The sequence below is a fragment of the Coregonus lavaretus genome (genome assembly GCF_964263955.1).
Source record: "Coregonus lavaretus genome assembly, chromosome: 27".
Taxonomy (NCBI): Eukaryota; Metazoa; Chordata; class Actinopteri; order Salmoniformes; family Salmonidae; genus Coregonus; species Coregonus lavaretus.
The window spans coordinates 43,170,307-43,191,535 of record NC_140014.1 but is presented as its reverse complement, the minus strand read 5'-3'; the positions used below and the strand labels follow the sequence as shown (position 1 = coordinate 43,191,535).

Below are 21,229 nucleotides of genomic sequence, written 5' to 3'. Positions count from 1 at the left end.
ACCCGAACTATTTGCACTGCCCCCCCACCCCATCCTTTTACGCTGCTGCTACTCTGTTAATTATTTATGCACAGTCACTTTAACTCTGCCCACATGTACATATTACTTCAACTACCTCAACTAGCCGGTGCCCCCGCACATTGACTCTGCACCGGTACCCCCCTGTATATATAGCCTCCCTACTGTTATTTTATTTTACTTCTGCTCTTTTTTTCTCAACACTTTTTTTGTTGTTGTTTTATTTTAATTTTTTTATAAATGCACTGTTGGTTAAGGGCTGTAAGTAAGCATTTCACTGTAATGTCTGCACCTGTTGTATTCGGCGCATGTGGCCAATAAAATTTGATTTGATTTGATTTGATCACACAGTCGTCCGGAACAGCTGGTGCTCTCATGCATGCTTAATTGTTGCTTGCCTCAAAGCGAGCATAAAAGGCATTTAGCCCGTCTGGTAGGCTCGCGTCACTGGGCAGCTCGTGGCTGGGTTTCCCTTTGTAGTCCGTAATAGTTTGCAAGCCCTGCCACATCCAAAGAGCGTCAGAGCTTGTGTAGTAGGATTAAATCTTAGTCCTGTATTGACGCTTTGCCTGTTTGAAGGTTCGTCTGAGGGCATAACGGGATTTCTTATAAGCGTCCGGATTAGTGTCCCCCTCCTTGAAAGCGGCAGCTCTAGCCTTTAGCTCGGTGCGGACGTTGCCTGTAATCCATGGCTTCTGGTTGGGATATGTACGTACGGTCACTGTGGGGACGACGTCGTCGATGCACCTATTGATGAAGCCGGTGACTGAGGTGGTGTACTCTTCAATGCCATTGGATGAATGACGGAACATATTCCAGTCTGTGCTAGCAAAACAGTCCTATAGCGTAGTCATGACCACTTCCATATTGAGCGAGTCACTGGTACTTCCTGCTTTAGTTTTTGCTTGTAAGCAGGAATCAGGAGGATAGAATTATGGTCAGATTTGCCAAATGGAGGGCGAGGGAGAGCTTTGTATGCGTCTCTGTGTGTGGAGTAAAGGGGGTCTAGAGTTTTTTTTCCTCTGGTTGCACATTTGACATGCTTTTATAAATGAGGTAAAACGGATTTAAGTTTATCTGCATTAAAGTCCCCGGCCACTAGGAGCGCCTGTTCTGGATGAGCATTTTCTTGTTTGCTTATGGCCTTATACACCTCGTTGAGTGTGGTCTTAGTGCCAGCATCGGTTTGTGGTGGTAAATAGACAGCTACGAAAAATATAGATGAAAACTCTCTTGGTAAATAGTGGGTCTACAGCTTATCATGAGGTACTCTACCTCAGGCGAGCAATACCTCAAGACTTCTTTAATATTAGACATCGCGCACCAGCTGTTATTGACAAATAGACACATGACGGTGTTGATGTGAGCCATGGCCAGCCTTTACGATGCCATAGCTCTGGCCAAAAGTAGCGCACTATATAGGGAATAGGGTGCCATTAGGCTCTAGCCAAAATGTGTATGCTAGTGTTTGAGGCTCTGGTCAAAAGTAGTGTACTCATTAGGGCAGGGCTCTCCAACCCTGTTCCTGGAGAGCTGCGCTACTGCAGGTTTTCACTCCAACCCCAGTTATAACTAACCTAATTCAAGTTATCAACCAGCTAATTATTAGAATCAGGAGCGCTAGATTTGGGACAGAATTGGAGAGCTCTGATATAGGGAATAGGGTGCCCTAGCTCTGGTCAAAGGTAGTGCACTATATAGGGAATAGGGTGCCATTTGAGAGGCAGTGTGGTTTACCTTGAGTTCCACCTCGGTCTGCTTCTTGTCCACAGTGAGCTGTGTGAGGGACTGCTGTAGAGTCCTGGACTGACAGGAGTAGAACTCTCTCTCCTGTTGCAGAATTGTGGCACGCTGCTCATTCTCCGTTAGCCTGCGGGGGGAGCCAGAGAACACACACACAGTCACGTAGAACTGTGGCCCGCTGCTCATTCTCCGTTAGCCTGCGGGGGGAGCCAGAGAACACACACAGTCACGTAGAACTGTGGCACGCTGCTCATTCTCCATTAGCCTGCGGGGGGAGCCAGAGAACACACACACAGTCCTGTGCACGCTCGCCTTGCACACACACACACACACACACACACACACACACACACACACACACACACACTGTGACGGGCGCATTGCCAGACACACAGTTAGAGGAAAGGTACTGTGCACACTAACACAATCACGTACGTACACACAATCCTGCAGTCCGCTCCCCATCCATAGCAGGTCAATACCAGGATGAGTGTTAAAAAGCCTTCCGCCCCGGGCATTCACATCACTTACCTAACCTCTTACCTAATGGATGAATTTGGTAGGCAAATCTATCACAAGGGGATTTTAATATCAGACACAAGCTCACAATGATCTGTTATGGAGAGAAGAATGTCGTTATGTAGGTCCTAATGTCCAGGAAATGCCCTGTGTGAAACCACAGTGGGCCTTGTTGCAGAGCTCTGCAGTGGGACACCCTCAGTAGGCTTCACGGTGGAGCTCTGCAGTGGGACACTTCATTGAGAGACACCCTCAGTAGGCCTCACGGTGGAGCTCTGCAGTGGGACACTTCATTGAGAGACACCCTCAGTAGGCCTCACGGTGGAGCTCTGCAGTGAGGCCCTTCATTGAGAGATACCCTCAGTAGGCTTCACGGTGGAGCTCTGCAGTGAGGCCCTTCATTGAGAGACACCCTCAGTAGGCTTCACGGTGGAGCTCTGCAGTGAGGCCCTTCATTGAGAGACACCCTCAGTAGGCCTAACGGTGGAGCTCTGCAGTGGGACACTTCATTGAGAGACACCCTCAGTAGGCTTCACGGTGGAGCTCTGCAGTGAGGCCCTTCATTGAGAGACACCCTCAGTAGGCCTCACGATGGAGCTCTGCAGTGGGGCCCTTCATTGAGAGACACCCTCAGTAGGCTTCACGGTGGAGCTCTGCAGTGAGGCCCTTCATTGAGAGACACCCTCAGTAGGCCTCACGGTAGAGCTCTGCAGTGTGGCCCTTCATTGATAGAAACCCTCAATAGGCCTCCCCATGGGGCTCTTCAACGTGACTCTGCCTTGAGAGATACCCACAGTAGGCCTCACGGTGGAGCTCTGCAGTGGGGCACTCCATTGACAGATACACTGCATTCTTTTTTTATAGAACACTCATGCCCTCTGGTCAACACCAGTTTCCCATCACATCCTGATCCCACTCACTGGTGCTTGTCGATGCATTGGTTTGGCTGTTGGGAAATCAATGCACATTTCCACCTTAATGGTGTTTCTCGCCCTCATTAAACTCTTAGGCAGCCTCAGGACAGTCAGCTGGTGTGACCAGATACAGGCATGCTACATTTATGAAAGTGGACCAGCCGGCCCGGTCACATGCAGCTCCATCTGATCTGAGGTTTGACAGATCCTCTCTAACCAGTTTTACTGCTTCGTGTGTCTTTCATATGGTAGGAGAAGGTTTTACGCACGTCTGAACTTTTCACAGAAGCTGGACAGAAATAAGATCCATGTTCCACATTGCGCTGGTCCTCTCACCTCTCCTTAGCCTGCTCCTTCTCTCTCTGCAGTTCCCTCATCTGCTCTTCAATGTGTCTCAGCTCCGATCGCAGTCCAGTGTCACCAGGCTGCACCTCCTGCTCCTCCTCTGGATGCTCCTTCTCCCTCAGCAACTCCAGGGTTCGCTGCTTCTCATGGGACAACTCCTGGAGGACCAGATCATGGATGTAACGATGGTGTGTGTGTGTGTGTGTGTGTGTGTGTGTGTGTGTGTGTGTGTGTGTACCTGAGTGTGTGTTTCTCCTCCAATTCATTTTAAATACCTCAATAGATTTCTGTAGAAGTGTTGTTAAACTGTTCAGCTCCTCTTTTTCAGACTCCACACCTTTCAGAGACTGTGCTGTGCCGTCCAAGTCCCTGTCAACAACACGGCACACAGGGTAATAGGCAACCAGACTGACCAGTTCAGAGAGCATCAAACCCAACTGTCACAACATTTACATTTTAGTCATTTAGCAGACGCTCTTATCCAGAGCATACATTATTTTATTTTTTTTCATACTGGCCCCCGGTGGGAATTGAACCCACAACCCTGGCGTTGCAAACGCCACGCTCTACCAACTGAGCTACATCCCTGCCGGCCATTCCCTCCCCTACCCTGGACCAATTGTGCGCCGCCCCATGGGGTCTCCCGGTCGCGGCCGGCTACGACAGAGCCTGGATTCGAACCAGGATCTCTAGTGGCACAGCTTAGAGTGGCACAGCCTTAGACCACTGCGATCTCTAGTGGCACAGCCTTAGACCACTGCGATCTCTAGTGGCACAGCCTTAGACCACTGCGATCTCTAGTGGCACAGCCTTAGACCACTGCGATCTCTAGTGGCACAGCCTTAGACCACTGCGATCTCTAGTGGCACAGCCTTAGACCACTGCGATCTCTAGTGGCACAGCCTTAGACCACTGCGCCACTCGGGAGTCAACAGATGGACCAGAGGATCAAAGAGTCTTATGGCTAAGAGTTTTCACAGCACTTTAGTTAACGCGGTGGATAAAGATGGATATACTAGCTACACGTCTTATATTAAATGCACTTTAAATGTATTAAATGCATCTTTCTTGCTCGTGTGTGGGGATTACTGTATGTTATTTATGAATGTAATATGAATGTTTTCTGTTAAAGATCACAGTTTGTGTTCTCCATAGTTCTCTCTTACAGTTTGATCTGCTCCTGTTCTCCTCTTAGCTCCATCACCAGCTCCTCAAACTTCTGCTTCTCCTCCTCCAGAACCAGGTTCAGACACTCCAGCCTCTCCTTCTGTTCTCTCTGCAGGCTCAGTTCTTCTGTCTCCTCCATCAGCTTATCTGGAGGGACAAAACAGCCGGTTTCCTTGTTGTATATGGCCATTGTCTCCATGTGGGACTGTTAGCATCAAAACTAAACAACAAAGGACTGTCATTCTATGGCCCGTCAGGACTGCCACCCTGAACCATACCTCCCCATGTCCCCTCTCACCCAGCCCCTCCTCTCTCCCCTGAACCAGGCCCCATGCCTCCTTCCTCCCCATGCCTCCCCAGCCCCTTCTTCTTACCCAGATACTCCTGCTTCTCCTTGGCCATCTGCAGTCCCTGGGCCTCCAGGCTCTCTATCATGGCTTCTCCCAGCCCATCCCAGCCCTGACCCCGTCCCCAGCCCCCTCTTCTTACCCAGATACTCCTGCTTCTCCTTGGCCAGCTGCAGTCCCTGGGCCTCCAGGCTCTCTATATCATGGCTTCTCACAGCCCATCCCAGCCCTGACCCCGTCCCCAGCCCCTTCTTCTTACCCAGATACTCCTGCTTCTCCTTGGCCAGCTGCAGTCCCTGGGCCTCCAGGCTCTCTATCATGGCTTCTCCCAGTTGGGCGTTCTTCCAGGTGCTGGAGGTTTTAGACACTACGTGTTTAACAGGTTTAATACACCGCGTGGTCACATAGGTTTTATACAGCGTGATCACCACCAATACTATACAACAGTAGGTCACATATTCTACTATACAATTGCAGACCTGGGCAGCTCCCCTATACATGTCTGAGGAGACTAAAGCCCCACTCTGAGATGGACCCTTTACTTAGAGGTAGACTTATAGACTTAACCCCAGCTACCCCTGATAATACAGTTAGTGTGGTCACTTGGATTTAAAGAGGCAGTGTGGTCAGTTGGATTTAAAGAGGCAGTGTGGTCAGTTGGATTTAAAAGAGGCGGTGTGGTCAGTTGGATTTAAAGAGGCAGTGTGGTCAGTTGGATTTAAAGAGGCAGTGTGGTCAGTTGGATTTAAAGAAGCAGTGTGGTCAGTTGGATTTAAAGAGGCAGTGTGGTCAGTTGGATTTAAAGAGGCAGTGTGGTCAGTTGGATTTAAAGAAGCAGTGTGTTCAGTTGGATTTAAAGAGGCAGTGTGGTCAGTTGGATTTAAAGAGGCAGTGTGGTCAGTTGGATTTAAAGAGGCAGTGTGGTCAGTTGGATTTAAAGAAGCAGTGTGTTCAGTTGGATTTAAAGAGGCAGTGTGGTCAGTTGGATTTAAAGAGGCAGTGTGGTCAGTTGGATTTAAAGAGGCAGTGTGGTCAGTTGGATTTAAAGAGGCAGTGTGGTCAGTTGGATTTAAAGAGGCAGTGTGGTCAGTTGGATTTAAAGAAGCAGTGTGGTCAGTTGGATTTAAAGAGGCAGTGTGGTCAGTTGGATTTAAAGAGGCAGTGTGGTCAGTTGGATTTAAAGAAGCAGTGTGTTCAGTTGGATTTAAAGAGGCAGTGTGGTCAGTTGGATTTAAAGAGGCAGTGTGGTCAGTTGGATTTAAAGAGGCAGTGTGGTCAGTTGGATTTAAAGAGGCAGTGTGGTCAGTTGGATTTAAAGAGGCAGTGTGGTCAGTTGGATTTAAAGAAGCAGTGTGGTCAGTTGGATTTAAACAGCTAATCATGGCTACCCGGACTATTTGCACTGCCCCCCACCCACCCCCCACCCCATCTTTTTACGCTGCTTAACTCTACCCATATGTACATATTACCTCAACTACCTCAACTAGCCGGTGCCCCCGCACATTGACTCTGCACCGGTACCCCTCTGTATATATAGCCTCCCTACTGTTATTTTATTTTACTTCTGCTCTTTTTTTCTCAACACTTTTTTGTTGTTTTATTTTACTTTTTTATTAAAAAATAAATGCACTGTTGGTTAAGGGCTGTAAGTAAGCATTTCACTGTAATGTCTGCACCTGTTGTATTCGGCGCATGTGGCAAATAAAATTTGATTTGATTTGATTTGGATTTAAAGAAGCAGTGTGGTCAATTGGATTTAAAGAGACAGTGCATGGTTTGTTTACAGTTAGAGTTAAAGAGGCTCTGTGTAGTTTGTGTACAGCTAGATTTAAAGAGGCAGTGTGTACAGCTAGATTTAAAGAGGCAGTGGGTAGTAAATAGTGACTCACACTTTGCCAGACTCTTGCAGCATCTCCAGCCACTGGTTTTGTTCTGCCTCATTCTCTGCAGCCAGGACGATGTCACCCTGAGGGAATAATAGAGCATCATCACATGGTAATAAACAGTAGCATACATTATCATCACATGGTAATAAACAGTAGCATACATTATCATCACATGGTAATATACAGTAGCATACATTATCATCACATGGTAATATACAGTAGCATACATTATCATCACATGGTAATAAACAGTAGCATACATTATCATCACATGGTAATATACAGTAGCATACATTATCATCACATGGTAATATACAGTAGCATACATTATCATCACATCATGCATACGTCCCATGCGACTCAGTTGGTAAGAGCATGGCGCTTACAACGCCAGGGTTGTGGGTTCGATTCCCACGGGGAGACCAGTACGAACAAAAAAAAAGTATGAAAATGTATGCACTGATGCTAATGACTAGAAATATATTTTATTTTTTATCACAAACAGTAGCATACATTATCATCACATGCTAATATACAGTAGCATACATCACACTACAGCATCATCACGACATATACAGTTACTGCCTAATAATACAGAGATGCAGATTTCAAGTATCTATTATTAAAGCAACAGTACGACTAAGTGCTTACAGTGAAGTCCTCGTGATTTATAACCATGGCGAAAGGCATGCCTTGGTCTTCCTTAGGATCCACAACACAGCCTCCTAACGGGATCACACCCTGAGACAGACAGACACATTGGACAACAGGATAAATAAAACAAAATAAAATAAAAACGGTGGTATATGTAGAGAAGATAATCGCAGACAGCAGGACACAACATATGCATGTGAGATATATTGTGACAATATCGCCAGACCTTTTTACGCTGCTGCTACTCTGTTAATTATTTATGCATAGTCACTTTAACTCTACCCACATGTACATATTACTTCAACTACCTCAACTAGCCGGTGCCCCCAGCACATTGACTCTGCACCGGTACCCCCCTGTATATATAGCCTCCCTACTGTTATTTTATTTTACTTCTGCTCTTTTTTTCCTCAACACTTTTTTTGTTGTTGTTTTATTTTTACTTTTTTCGTTAAAAATAAATGCACTGTTGGTTAAGGGCTGTAAGTAAGCATTTCACTGTAATGTCTGCACCTGTTGTATTCGGCGCACGTGACCAATAAAATTTGATTTGATTTGATTTGATTTTGAGGTTAACACGTGCACCATGTTGACTAAGGCTCACCTTGGGGTGGATATTAAAGTATCTGTTGGTCTCAAAGCTCCTCTTCTCATTCTCCGCATAGTAGAGCAGGAAACTCTCCTTGATGATAAAGAATCTGGGAGGATGAAGAACGTGTCATTAGCTAGAGGAAAAAGAGGTACGGCAACACAAGGCTAAAAGAGAGTGAGGTAAACAAACAGGCAAGCGGCAGCCCGTTGACTGCATCCTGACTCAATCGTTCTGGATAACTATGTAGGTAAACAAACAGGCAAGCAGCAGCCCGTTGACTGCATCCTGACTCAATCGTTCTGGATAACTATGTAGATAAACAAACAGGCAAGCAGCAGCCCGTTGACTGCATCCTGACTCAATCGTTCTGGATAACTATGTAGGTAAACAAACAGGCAAGCAGCAGCCTATAGACTGCATCCTGACTCAATCATTCTGGATAACTATGTGTACTTTTACTTGTCTTGACTCGCTTACTAGCTAACCACCGCTATCAAGTCATACCAGCAGAGTCTGACAGAGGTTTGCTAGCGAACCCACACCGCCGTTAGACCTGATGAGGTGTTTCTGCCCATGAGCTTAGATAGCCAACATCGTCTGCAAGCTTGATCAGGGATTTCTATTGGAGAAGCAGTTTCTGCCTATATTCAAACTGTACTGTCTTTGTTGAAACTAACCCAAAACGAAACTAAAATTAGAAACTTTGCCTCCTACACTAACTGAAATAAAAATAAATACTGTGTTAAATGATTGAGCTGGTTAAACTCAGCTTGTTAGTTTAAAGAGCGACTGTCCCTAAAAAACTACTAATCCCTTTGAAAACGGCCTATTGTGGCATCGATACGGGTCAGCCACAATAGAGGAATTTGCAGTTCGCCTTCATCATAGAAGTCCCTAATTGAAAGTGATGCAAATGGATACCAATAGTGGAATGATGCCATATTTGGACTAGATAATGCTAAACAAGTTTGGAATGTTGTTATATAAATTCAACAAAAGACAATAATTAGCTAATTTGGCAAGACAACAAAAAGAATCACACTGTGATGGATTACACTTCAGAATTTGCTTTTGGGGCATACTTATATTTCACTGTACAGCCTCCACTATGGATTGTGGATCAATGAAATGAGGTATCAGTCTACTCCGTGACGAGTTTACAATATTAGCGTTATACCTGATATTGCATGTCTCTGAAAGCACTGTGAAATGAGCCACATTAAGCTTTACCAGTCAACCTACTACAGTATTGTGACATTCATATTGCATTATTAGACATTCATATTGCACTGTCCACCCTTACCTGTGGATTGTGGATCAATGAAAGGGGATAGTCAAAGTCCCGCAATAAGAGCTGAGACATTCATATTTATTTATACAACGGGTGGGTCTAATCCTGAATGCTGATTGGTTAAAACCGCATTCCAGCCGGTGTCTATTCCACAAGTTACCACCGGCTAAATCTATGACGTTAAAATGCCTGTTTACTCTGTTCCATCTGACTGACCAATCCACTGTCTCGTCAGCCCAGCCGGGCAATTTATAAACTTGATCTCCACTATAAAAAGCATCTAAACATTATCTCACATTTCTTTTTAGACTAACATTTAGTTTTCAACAGCGGAGATTTGTATTAACCTTGTTTCAATATTCAAATTCGATCTCCAGCTGTCCCATAGTAATGAACGTGTCAGGAGTCGGGACGAGACAGGCAGGCAGGCAGCGTTTCTCAGCCAGTCGAAATCATGAATCAGCATCATTTTTATGGATATATACATTTCAATAGAAAACAGGTCAAACTAAACGAAGTGCAGCTAGTTTGCTGTCTTTCCAGCTTCAGTTTGAAGTGATTGTGTTAGCTGTGTCGTTGGCTAGCTCCTCGGAACAACAGTGTCCTGACGAGAGAGCACATTTTCTACGCCAGGTGAAATCGAACCTCATTAGCTCATTGTTATGGATGTATCCAAATAAATGTCACTAGAAAACAGCTTAAACAAATGCAAATGCCGCTACTTCGTTGTTATTCTGGCTGCACTGTTTGACGTGACTGTAAATTAGCCGTAGTTGGCTAGCTAGCAAGCAAGGGATAAGAACGTTGCCAGCCAGTATGGCAATAGAACATTTAGAACGAACGACTGGGTCGCGTCCATAGATACAGAACAAAAAGACTGAACGACTGGGTCGCGTCTCTGGTAATTGAACCGACAGAACGTACGACCAGCCGGCTTGGGTAGCAACCCTAGATTTGTGTCGGGACTATATCAATGACACGTCCTCCATTGTTGCCAGTGTCTCCCTCCACTCCTACGAAAAGGACACGCCATCATGAGGCCTCTGATAGTGACCCGAGTTACTGCCCTGATGACACAGATGGCTTCATCAACAACGACAGGTGATATGTGTTATGTGAAAAGTTTTTATAAAAAATTACCCGGTTTGACAAACTAGTAGGTTAATTCCCCAGCAAAGAAGATACAACTAGTAGAGTCGTTTTGGTTGTGAAGTGCATTAACAAAAAGCTTTGTCCTTCCTTTAGAACAAAATGCAATTTACCAATTGGCTGTCAACACCAATTTATCAGATTGCCTGCTACAGTTGTTCCAGAGATGTCCAGTTTGCAGCTGAACATGCAGCGTAGAGAAGACCAGCGAGGGAGTACCTCATCAGCATCACGCAGACATGACCTCGCTGTGAGCGTTCCTATAAGTATCCGGCCAGCAACCTTCACCTGTCAGCGGCAACAGCTTTCACAGTCTCATAATTTGTACAATTACAGAAGACAAACCACTTCATTACTTTGATACATTTGATAACCCAATTGTGAAACGTCATTTATGTAAACTGACATTATTTGTTGCTTATTTTCTACTTCTTAGATGCATATAATGTCCAGGGTATAACCTAGCCTGGTGGAACCAGCCTGATCACTGGGTTCCCATATAATGTCCAGGGCATAACCTAGCCTGGGGGAACCAGCCTGATCACTGTGTTACCATATAATGTCCAGGGTATAACCTAGCCTGGTGGAACCAGCCTGATCACTGTGTTCTCCATATAATGTCCAGGGCATAACCTAGCCTGGGGGAACCAGCCTGATCACTGTGTTACCATATAATGTCCAGGGTATAACCTAGCCTGGTGGAACCAGCCTGATCAATGTGTTCCCATATTACCTTCAGGGCATAACCTAGCCTGGTGGAACCAGCCTGATCACTGTGTTCCCATATTACCTCCAGGGCATAACCTAACCTGGTGGAACCAGCCTGATCACTGGGTTCTCCATATAATGTCCAGGACATAACCTAGCCCGGTGGAACCAGCCTGGTCGCTGTGTTCACCATTCTATTTCACTTCACATTTTATGATATCTGAAGAGAAATGGAAAGGTCAACGCAGCGATCAGGTTGGTTCCACCAGCCTCACCTCTTGCCTGCTAACTAACGGTTGTGGATGGGGAGACCAGAATTAGGCAGGTTTAGTCTGACCTGTTCAAACTTCAACATAGTATCTGTTTATGTTGTTTTTTAATTAATTAATTAAATTAAAAAATTAATGTTTGTGTGTCAGATATCACCTATCCTAACTGCCTTTGGTAACAGAACAGTGACTATGTGTTCACAGAAACATGTATGGAGCCAGACTGACAGACGGGCTTGATACTGATGTCTCTGAATGGAGAGAGACCTGGCACTGACAGACAGGCTTGATACTGAGGTCTCTGAATGGAGAAAGTCCTGGCACTCGGCATTACAATTTTACTAGACACAACTTTTACTTGTATTGTCTTTTTTTTAATTATTGAGTTGAATGGTATCAGTCAATATGGGGAGGGAGAAACCCTGTATATTCTGCACCAGGACCAGGGAACTCCTGTTGTATACGGGACCACTCTGACATGTTACCAAGGTAACCCCATTACCACCACACAAGAAGGTATGACCACTCTGACATGTTACCAAGGTAACCCCATTACCACCACACAGGAAGGTATGACCACTCTGACATGTTACCAAGGTAACCCCATTACCACCACACAGGAAGGTATGACCACTCTGACATGTTACCAAGGTAACCCCATTACCACCACACAGGAAGGTATGACCACTATGACATGTTACCAAGGTAACCCCATTACCACCAGACAGGAAGGTATGACCACTCTGACATGTTACCAAGGTAACCCCATTACCACCACACAGGAAGGTATGACCACCCTGACATGTTACCAAGGTAACCCCATTACCACCAGACAGGAAGGTATGACCACTCTGACATGTTACCAAGGTAACCCCATTACCACCACACAGGAAGGTATGACCACTCTGACATGTTACCAAGGTAACCCCATTACCACCACACAGGAAGGTATGACCACTCTGACATGTTACCAAGGTAACCCCATTACCACCAGACAGGAAGGTATGACCACTCTGACATGTTACCAAGGTAACCCCATTACCACCACACAGGAAGGTGTGACCACTCTGACATGTTACCAAGGAAACTCATTACCACCACACAGGAAGGTATGACCACTATGACATGTTACCAAGGTAACCCCATTACCACCAGACAGGAAGGTGTGACCACTCTGACATGTTACCAAGGAAACTCATTACCACCACACAGGAAGGTATGACCACTCTGACATGTTACCAAGGTAACCCCATTACCACCAGACAGGAAGGTATGACCACTCTGACATGTTACCAAGGTAACCCCATTACCACCACACAGGAAGGTATGACCACTCTGACATGTTACCAAGGTAACCCCATTACCACCAGACAGGAAGGTATGACCACTCTGACATGTTACCAAGGTAACCCCATTACCACCACACAGGAAGGTATGACCACTCTGACATGTTACCAAGGTAACCCCATTACCACCACACAAAATATCAATAGGCTCAGTAACTGTATCTGCTGGGAAAGACAATGAAAGATGAACATTGTTAAATTAGCACTGCTTCTATGGTGTTGTGTAAAGTGTTGTTTATTCTACATGGACCTGTTACTACATGGACCTGTTACTACATGGACCTGTTACTACGTGGACCTGTTACTACGTGGACCTGTTACTACATGGACCTGTTACTACATGGACCTGTTACTACGTGGACCTGTTACTACATGGACCTGTTACTACGTGGACCTGTTACTACATGGACCTGTTACTACATGGACCTGTTACTACATGGACCTGTTACTACATGGACCTGTTACTACATGGACCTGTTACTACATGGACCTGTTACTACATGGACCTGTTACTACATGGACCTGTTACTACATTTACATTTTAGTCATTTAGCAGACGCTCTTATCCAGAGCAACTTACAGTTAGTGAGTGCAAACATTTTTCATACTGGCCCCCCGTGGGAAACGAACCCACAACCCTGGCGTTGCAAGCGCCATGCTCTACCAACTGAGCTACAGGGGACTATATATATTTGAAAGTTATCAAAACGCTAGAATATCTACATAAATTCAGCAATTGCATTCTTCTCATATTACTCTGTAGGCTACTGAACCATTCAAAGCTTCCTCCAGCATCTCACCATACGTCTGCCTGTAGTTATTGAAGTCAACCTCCAGGAGGTTTGTTTGTTGTGATTGAGTGGGGTGGGGGGGGGTGGGGGGGGGGGGGGGGGGGGACAGCTGACGGTGTTGGCAAGGACACACCCAGGAAACACCCACATCAAACCACACCCCCAAGCCAGCTCACGTTTGGCTTCTATCATGGCCGCCAGCATTTCTTGAGGAGCAAGCCAAAAAATGAGGCCAAATCAGTGGGTGCAGTTCCTCTTTAAATTAAATATGATCTTGAATTGATTCTGAATGGTAAAAAATATTAAAATTAGTCTTTCAAATGAAAAAAAAAATAGAAGGTTAAAGCGAATAAGGTTACTGTATGTCAACTACAGCCCATATAAAATGGTAATGGGTCTATTTGGCTGTGTTTACACAGGCAGCCCAATTATAGACAAAAGATCTGATTGGTCAAAATACCAATTAGTGGAAAAAAGAATCAGAATTGGGCTGCCTGTGTAAACCATACAGTGGGGGAAAAAAGTATTTAGTCAGCCACCAATTGTGCAAGTTCTCCCACTTAAAAAGATGAGAGAGGCCTGTAATTTTCATCATAGGTACACGTCAACTATGACAGACAAATTGAGATTTTTTTTTCCTGAAAATCACATTGTAGGATTTTTAATGAATTTATTTGCAAATTATGGTGGAAAATAAGTATTTGGTCACCTACAAACAAGCAAGATTTCTGGCTCTCACAGACCTGTAACTTCTTATTTAAGAGGCTCCTCTGTCCTCCACTCGTTACCTGTATTAATGGCACCTGTTTGAACTTGTTATCAGTATAAAAGACACCTGTCCAAAACCTCAAACAGTCACACTCCAAACTCCACTATGGCCAAGACCAAAGAGCTGTCAAAGGACACCAGAAACAAAATTGTAGACCTGCACCAGGCTGGGAAGACTGAATCTGCAATAGGTAAGCAGCTTGATTTGAAGAAATCAACTGTGGGAGCAATTATTAGGAAATGGAAGACATACAAGACCACTGATAATCTCCCTCGATCTGGGGCTCCACTTAAGATCTCACCCCGTGGGGTCAAAATGATCACAAGAACGGTGAGCAAAAATCCCAGAACCACACGGGGGGACCTAGTGAATGACCTGCAGAGAGCTGGGACCAAAGTAACAAAGCCTACCATCAGTAACACACTACACCGCCAGGGACTCAAATCCTGCAGTGCCAGACGTGTCCCCCTGCTTAAGCCAGTACATGTCCAGGCCCGTCTGAAGTTTGCTAGAGTGCATTTGGATGATCCAGAAGAGGATTGGGAGAATGTCATATGGTCAGATGAAACCAAAATAGAACTTTTTGGTAAAAACTCAACTCGTCGTGTTTTGAGGACAAAGAATGCTGAGTTGCATCCAAAGAACACCATACCTACTGTGAAGCATGGGGGTGGAAACATCATGCTTTGGGGCTGTTTTTCTGCAAAGGGACCAAGACGACTGATCCGTGTAAAGGAAAGAATGAATGGGGCCATGTATCGTGAGATTTTGAGTGAAAACCTCCTTCCATCAGCAAGGGCATTGAAGATGAAACGTGGCTGGGTCTTTCAGCATGACAATGATCCCAAACACACCGTCCGGGCAACGAAGGAGTGGCTTCGTAAGAAGCATTTCAAGGTCCTGGAGTGGCCTAGCCAGTCTCCAGATCTCAACCCCATAGAAAATCTTTGGAGGGAGTTGAAAGTCTGTGTTGCCCAGCGACAGCCCCAAAACATCACTGCTCTAGAGGAGATCTGCATGGAGGAATGGGCCAAAATACCAGCAACAGTGTGTGAAAACCTTGGGAAGACTTACAGAAAACGTTTGACCTGTGTCATTGCCAACAAAGGGTATATAACAAAGTATTGATAAACTTTTGTTATTGACCAAATACTTATTTTCCACCCTAATTTGCAAATAAATTCATTAAAAATCCTACAGTGTGATTTTCTGGAATTTTTTTCCTCATTTTGTCTGTCATAGTTGACGTGTACCTATGATGAAAATTACAGGCCTCTCTCATCTTTTTAAGTGGGAGAACTTGCACAATTGGTGGCTGACTAAATACTTTTTTTCCCCACTGTAAGGACCCATGGGTTTGACCAGGTCTGGCCCAAAAGGTTAACCCAACTAGGGACCAGCTAAGGGTCCATGGAGTCCTTGGTTAAAGGTTGCACTGGATCAGTAGCCTAAATACTTAATGATGTTTTCTTTTCACAGCTACCTATGAAGAGGCCCAGATCAAACTTTAAAAGGCAGCGGAGTCTTCTGATCTGCAGTCGGACTCAGACAGGGATGAAGAAGGGCCTGACCGGGGTAACACAGCGACGGCAGCACTATCTGAGGGGGCTGACCGTGGTAATCTGAGGGGGCTGACCGTGGTAATCTGAGGGGGCTGACCGTGGTAACACAGCGACAGCAGCACTATCTGAGGGGGCTGACCGTAGTAATCTGAGGGGGCTGACCGTGGTAATCTGAGGGGGCTGACCGTGGTAACACAGTGACAGCAGCACTATCTGAGGGGGCTGACCGTGGTAACACAGCGACGGCAGCACTATCTGAGGGGGCTGACCGGGGTAATCTGAGGGGGCTGACCGGGGTAACACAGCGACAGCAGCACTATCTGAGGGGGCTGACCGTGGTAATCTGAGGGGGCTGACCGTGGTAATCTGAGGGGGCTGACCGTGGTAACACAGTGACAGCAGCACTATCTGAGGGGGCTGACCGTGGTAACATAGCGACAGCAGCACTATCTGAGGGGGCTGACCGTGGTAACATAGCGACAGCAGCACTATCTGAGGGGGCTGACCGTGGTAACATAGCGACAGCAGCACTATCTGAGGGGGCTGACCGTGGTAACACAGTGACAGCAGCACTATCTGAGGGGGCTGACCGTGGTAATCTGAGGGGGCTGATCGTGGTAATCTGAGGGGGCTGACCGTGGTAATCTGAGGGGGCTGAATACTGTCCAGGATGTGGAGGCCATGGAGCAAAAGTTACTCGACACAGCTTTCCTGAATCGAGTGGAAGGTGCTACGAAAGGGATGATTTACAACAACAACAAAAAACGTTCTTATAGTATTTTGTTTATTAGCCCACTGCTAATACAATGCCATTGCATCACCATCATCATCATCATCATCATCCCACTCTTTGTTCAGTGTTTCCTGGTTTCTGCCCTAACACTCACACCCTTGATTAAACAACTCATCATCCAGCCTTTCAATTGAATAAGGTATGTGAGTGCTAGGGCAAAAAACAAAATGTGCAACCCTTTGGCACCAGGACCAGGACCAGGACCAGGACCAGGACCAGGACCAGGACCAGCACCAGGACCAGGACCAGGACCAGCACCAGGACCAGGACCAGGACCAGGACCAGCACCAGCATCAGGACCAGCACCAGGACCAGGACCAGGACCAGCACCAGGTATATAAGTATTCAGAGCCTTTGCTATGACACTTGAAGTTGAGCTCAGGTGCATCCTGTTTCTACTGATCATCCTTGAGCTGTTTCTAAAACTTGATTGGAGTCCACCTGTGGTAAATTCAATTGATTGGACATGATTTGGAAAGGCACACACCTTTCTATATAAGGTCCCAAAGTTGACAGGGCATGTCAGAGCAAAAACCGAGCCATGAGGTCGAAGGAATTGTCCGTAGAGCTCTGAGACAGGATTGTGTCGAGACACAGATCTGGGGAAGGGTACCAAAAAATATCTGCAGCATTGAAGGTCCCCAAGAACACAGTGGCCTCCATCATTCTTAAATGGAAGAAGCTTGGAACCACCAAGACTCTTCCTAGAGCTGGCCGCCCGGCCAAACTGAGCAATCGGGTGAGAAGGGGCTTGGTCAGGGAGGTGACCAAGAACCCGATAGTCACTCTGACAGAACTCTAGAGTTCCTCTGTGGAGATGGGAGAACCTTCCAGAAGGACAACCATCACTGCAGCACTCCACCAATCAGGCCTTTATGGTAGAGTGGCCAGACGGAAGCCACTCCTCAGTAAAAGGCACATGACAGCCTGCTTGAAGTTTGCCATGGTGGTGGCAGCATCATGCTGTGGGTATGTTTTTCAGCGGCAGGGACTGGAAGACTAGTCAGGATTGAGGGAAAGATTAACAGAGCAAAGTACAGAGAGATCCTTGATGAAAACCTGCTCCAGAGCGCTCAGGACCTCAGACTGGGGTGAAGGTTTACCTTCCAACAGGACAACAACCCTAAGCACACAGCCAAGACAACGCAGGAGTGGCTTCGGGACAAGTCTCTGAATGTCCTTGAGTGCCCAGCCAGAGCCCGGACTTGAACCTGATCGAACATCTCTGGAGAGACCTGAAAATAGCTGTGCAGCGACACTCCCCATCCAACCTGACAGAGCTTGAGAGGATCTGCAGAGAAGAATATGAGAAACTCCCCAAATACAGGTGTGCCATCTCAGCCTTTCCTCTGGGATTTTTCCTGTGCTCAGCACTATTCTGTTTCTTTTTATCCTAAAAAACTCCCTAGTCCTTGCTGATGACAAGCATACCCATAACATGATGCAGCCACCACCTTGCTTGAAAATATGAAGAGTGGTTAGATTTGCTCCAAACATAACACTTTGAATTGAGCACAAAAAGTGAATTGCTTTGCCACATTTTTTGCAGTATTACTTTGGTGCCTTGTTGCAAACCAGATGCATGTTTTGGAATATTTTTATTCTGTACAAGCTTATTTCTTTTCACTCTGTCAATTAGGTTAGTATTGTGGAGTAACTACAATGTTTTGGATCCATCCTCAGTTTTCTCCTATCACAGCCATTAAGCTCTGTAACTGTTTTAAAGTCACCATTGGCCTTCAATCAATCAATCAATCAATCAATCAATCAATCAATCAATCAATCAATCAAATTGTATTTATAAAGCCCTTTTTACATCAGCAGATGTCACAAAGTGCTATACAGAATCCCATCCTAAAACCCCAAACAGCAAGCAATGCAGATGTAGAAGCACGGTGGCTAGGAAAAACTATTTAAAAAAAAAAAACGCCTTGTGGTGAAATCCCTGAGCGGTTTCCTTCCTCTTCAGCAACTGAGTTAGGAAGGATGCCTGTATCTTTGTAGTGACTGGGTGTATTGATACACCATCCAAAGTGTAATTAATGACTTCACCATGCTCAAAGGGATGTTCAATGTCAGGCTGTAACACAACAAAATGTGGAAAAAGTCAAGGGGTCTGAATACTTTCTGTAAGCAGTCTCTGCACATCAGCTATGGTGTCTTTGTTCATGCCGATATCGCGTGGAATGTTTTATTGATTTGATACTTTAGTGTTCCTCTGTCTAAGGCTAAGTGCTGTGTGGGGATCCTATGAGAAACAGGACTAGATTGTTCTTTGCACTATATTGTTGATCATAGAAAGCACTTACTGTAGTGGGGGAAAAATCATTATGGCTCTGAGCCAAGGGTTTGACTGTGAGCTTTATCATGGCTCCGGTCATAAGTAGTACACTACAGAGAATAGGGTGCCATTTTGGGACAAACTGAACTGAACTTGGAAGAGGTCGATCCCACAGCAGCCCAGTTGCCGGCGAGGCTGCATCATGTTATGAGTTTTTTTTTTGTTGATTAAAAAGCACAGGCAAAATCCTAGTCTGCTTTCCAACAGACACTCCTAGTTAAATCCTAGTTACAGTTTTGACTTAAACCAGCTTGAAAATCTATGGCAAGACATGAAAAAATGGCTGTCTAGCAATGATCAACAACCAACTTGACAGAGCTTGAAGAATTTTTTAAAGAATAATTTGCTAACTCAGAAAGACTCCAACGCCAAAGCTGATTCTAACATGTAATGAGGGGGATGAACACTTATCTAATCAAGACATATTAGTGTTTTATATTTCATATATTTTATTTTTTTACAAAATGTTAGAATTGTTCTTCCACTTTGACATTTAGAGTATTTTGTGTAGATCGTTGACAAAAAATGAAAATTAAATCCATTTTAATCCCACTTCGTAACACAACAAAATGTGGAAAAGGTTCTGCAGGTACAATAATAGCAAACAGTACAGTACATTGTAATGGAGCACTTTAACATGTCAGCTATCTCACATTAAACAGTCCTCCAGAGAGCTTTAACCTGATTTTAACAGGGATTATGCTGTTGTGTAAAATGCCCTTTTTTTTTTGTACATGATTAAAATTGTGCATCTGTAAACCTGCGTTAACATTGTCATTCATTTCCCTCTTCTATACACACTGCCAGTACTTGTGTCACCATGCCAGACCCTAACTGCTGCTAGGTGGAATGAACTAGGCAGACCCTACCTGCGGGACCACTTGGCGGAGGGCCGTCCGAAAGGCCTCTTCCAGAGCACCCCATGCAGCTGCACCTTGGTGCTAATGTCCAGCACTTCAGAGTCTGTCTGTCTGTCCATGGAGGTCCAGGGGGAGAATAAAGAGGGTTTGGACGACGAGGAGAACATCGCTACAGGGGGGTGGGGAGGGAGGACAAAATATCAATGGAACACAAACAGAAATGGGGAACTAGGAAGTACACACAGAGCAGCCACACACACAATAACACACACACACACACACAATAACACACACACACACACACACACAATAACACACACACACACCCAATAACACACACACACACACACACAATAACACACACACACACAATAACACACACACACCCAATAACACACACACACACAATAACACACACACACACAATAACACACACACACACACACACAATAACACACACACACACAATAACACACACACACACACACACACACAATAACACACACACACCCAATAACACACACACCCACACTGACAGACACGTACACACACACACACCCAATAACACACACAAACACACACTGACAGACACGTACACACACACACACACACTGACAGACACGTACACACACACACTTGTGGACACAACACACACTCACAGACAAAGTAACAAACAAATCCCAATACCAAACTCAGCGGGGTGGAATGATGAAGCTGCCAATACGGGCATCAGCTGGAGGCAGACTACTGGACGGAGAGGAGAGGAGGGATGGAGAGACGGTTGGGGGGAGGGCAGGAGAGAGAGCGAGAGAGAGAGAGAGAGAGGGAGAGATAGAGAGAGAGAGAGAGAGAGTGAGGGAGACAGAGATAGAGAGAGGCAGAGGCTTTAGAAACGAGTTTTAGTAAATCTGTTGCAAGGTCAATACATCCCTGTCATCCTCTCCCTCTGAGCCAGACAGGCAGGCCAGTCAAATCTCTTATTCAGATTAGTGTAGTGCAGCTTCCTGTAGAGGGAAAAGTGTGCATCCCAAATGGCACCCTAGTGCACTACTTTAGAGCAGGGAGCCCGTAGGAGTGTAAGCTGATGCTGCTCGACAAGAACACGCACTCTACTTTCTAGCAAAGAGCATGCTACATGGTCAAATGGAGAGCACGGTATGTTGTG

At 45.5% G+C, this 21,229-nt stretch overlaps 1 protein-coding gene across 1 annotated transcript in view; it reads right to left on the bottom strand.

Moving 5' to 3' along the window:
* Nucleotides 1-20,231, bottom strand: part of LOC311102349 (pleckstrin homology domain-containing family D member 1-like) — a gene marked incomplete at both ends in the record, with an annotated part of 35,166 nt that extends 14,935 nt beyond the window's left edge. Inside the window, 9 exons of the mRNA XM_084143665.1 lie at nt 1,756-1,888; nt 3,531-3,697; nt 3,815-3,908; nt 4,706-4,853; nt 5,313-5,404; nt 6,943-7,019; nt 7,591-7,680; nt 8,198-8,291; nt 20,074-20,231. Coding sequence (XP_083999791.1) covers nt 1,756-1,888; nt 3,531-3,697; nt 3,815-3,908; nt 4,706-4,853; nt 5,313-5,404; nt 6,943-7,019; nt 7,591-7,680; nt 8,198-8,291; nt 20,074-20,231 — 1,053 coding nt within the window. The remainder of the gene's footprint in view (nt 1-1,755; nt 1,889-3,530; nt 3,698-3,814; nt 3,909-4,705; nt 4,854-5,312; nt 5,405-6,942; nt 7,020-7,590; nt 7,681-8,197; nt 8,292-20,073) is intronic.
* Between the last annotated feature and the right edge of the window lie 998 nt (nt 20,232-21,229).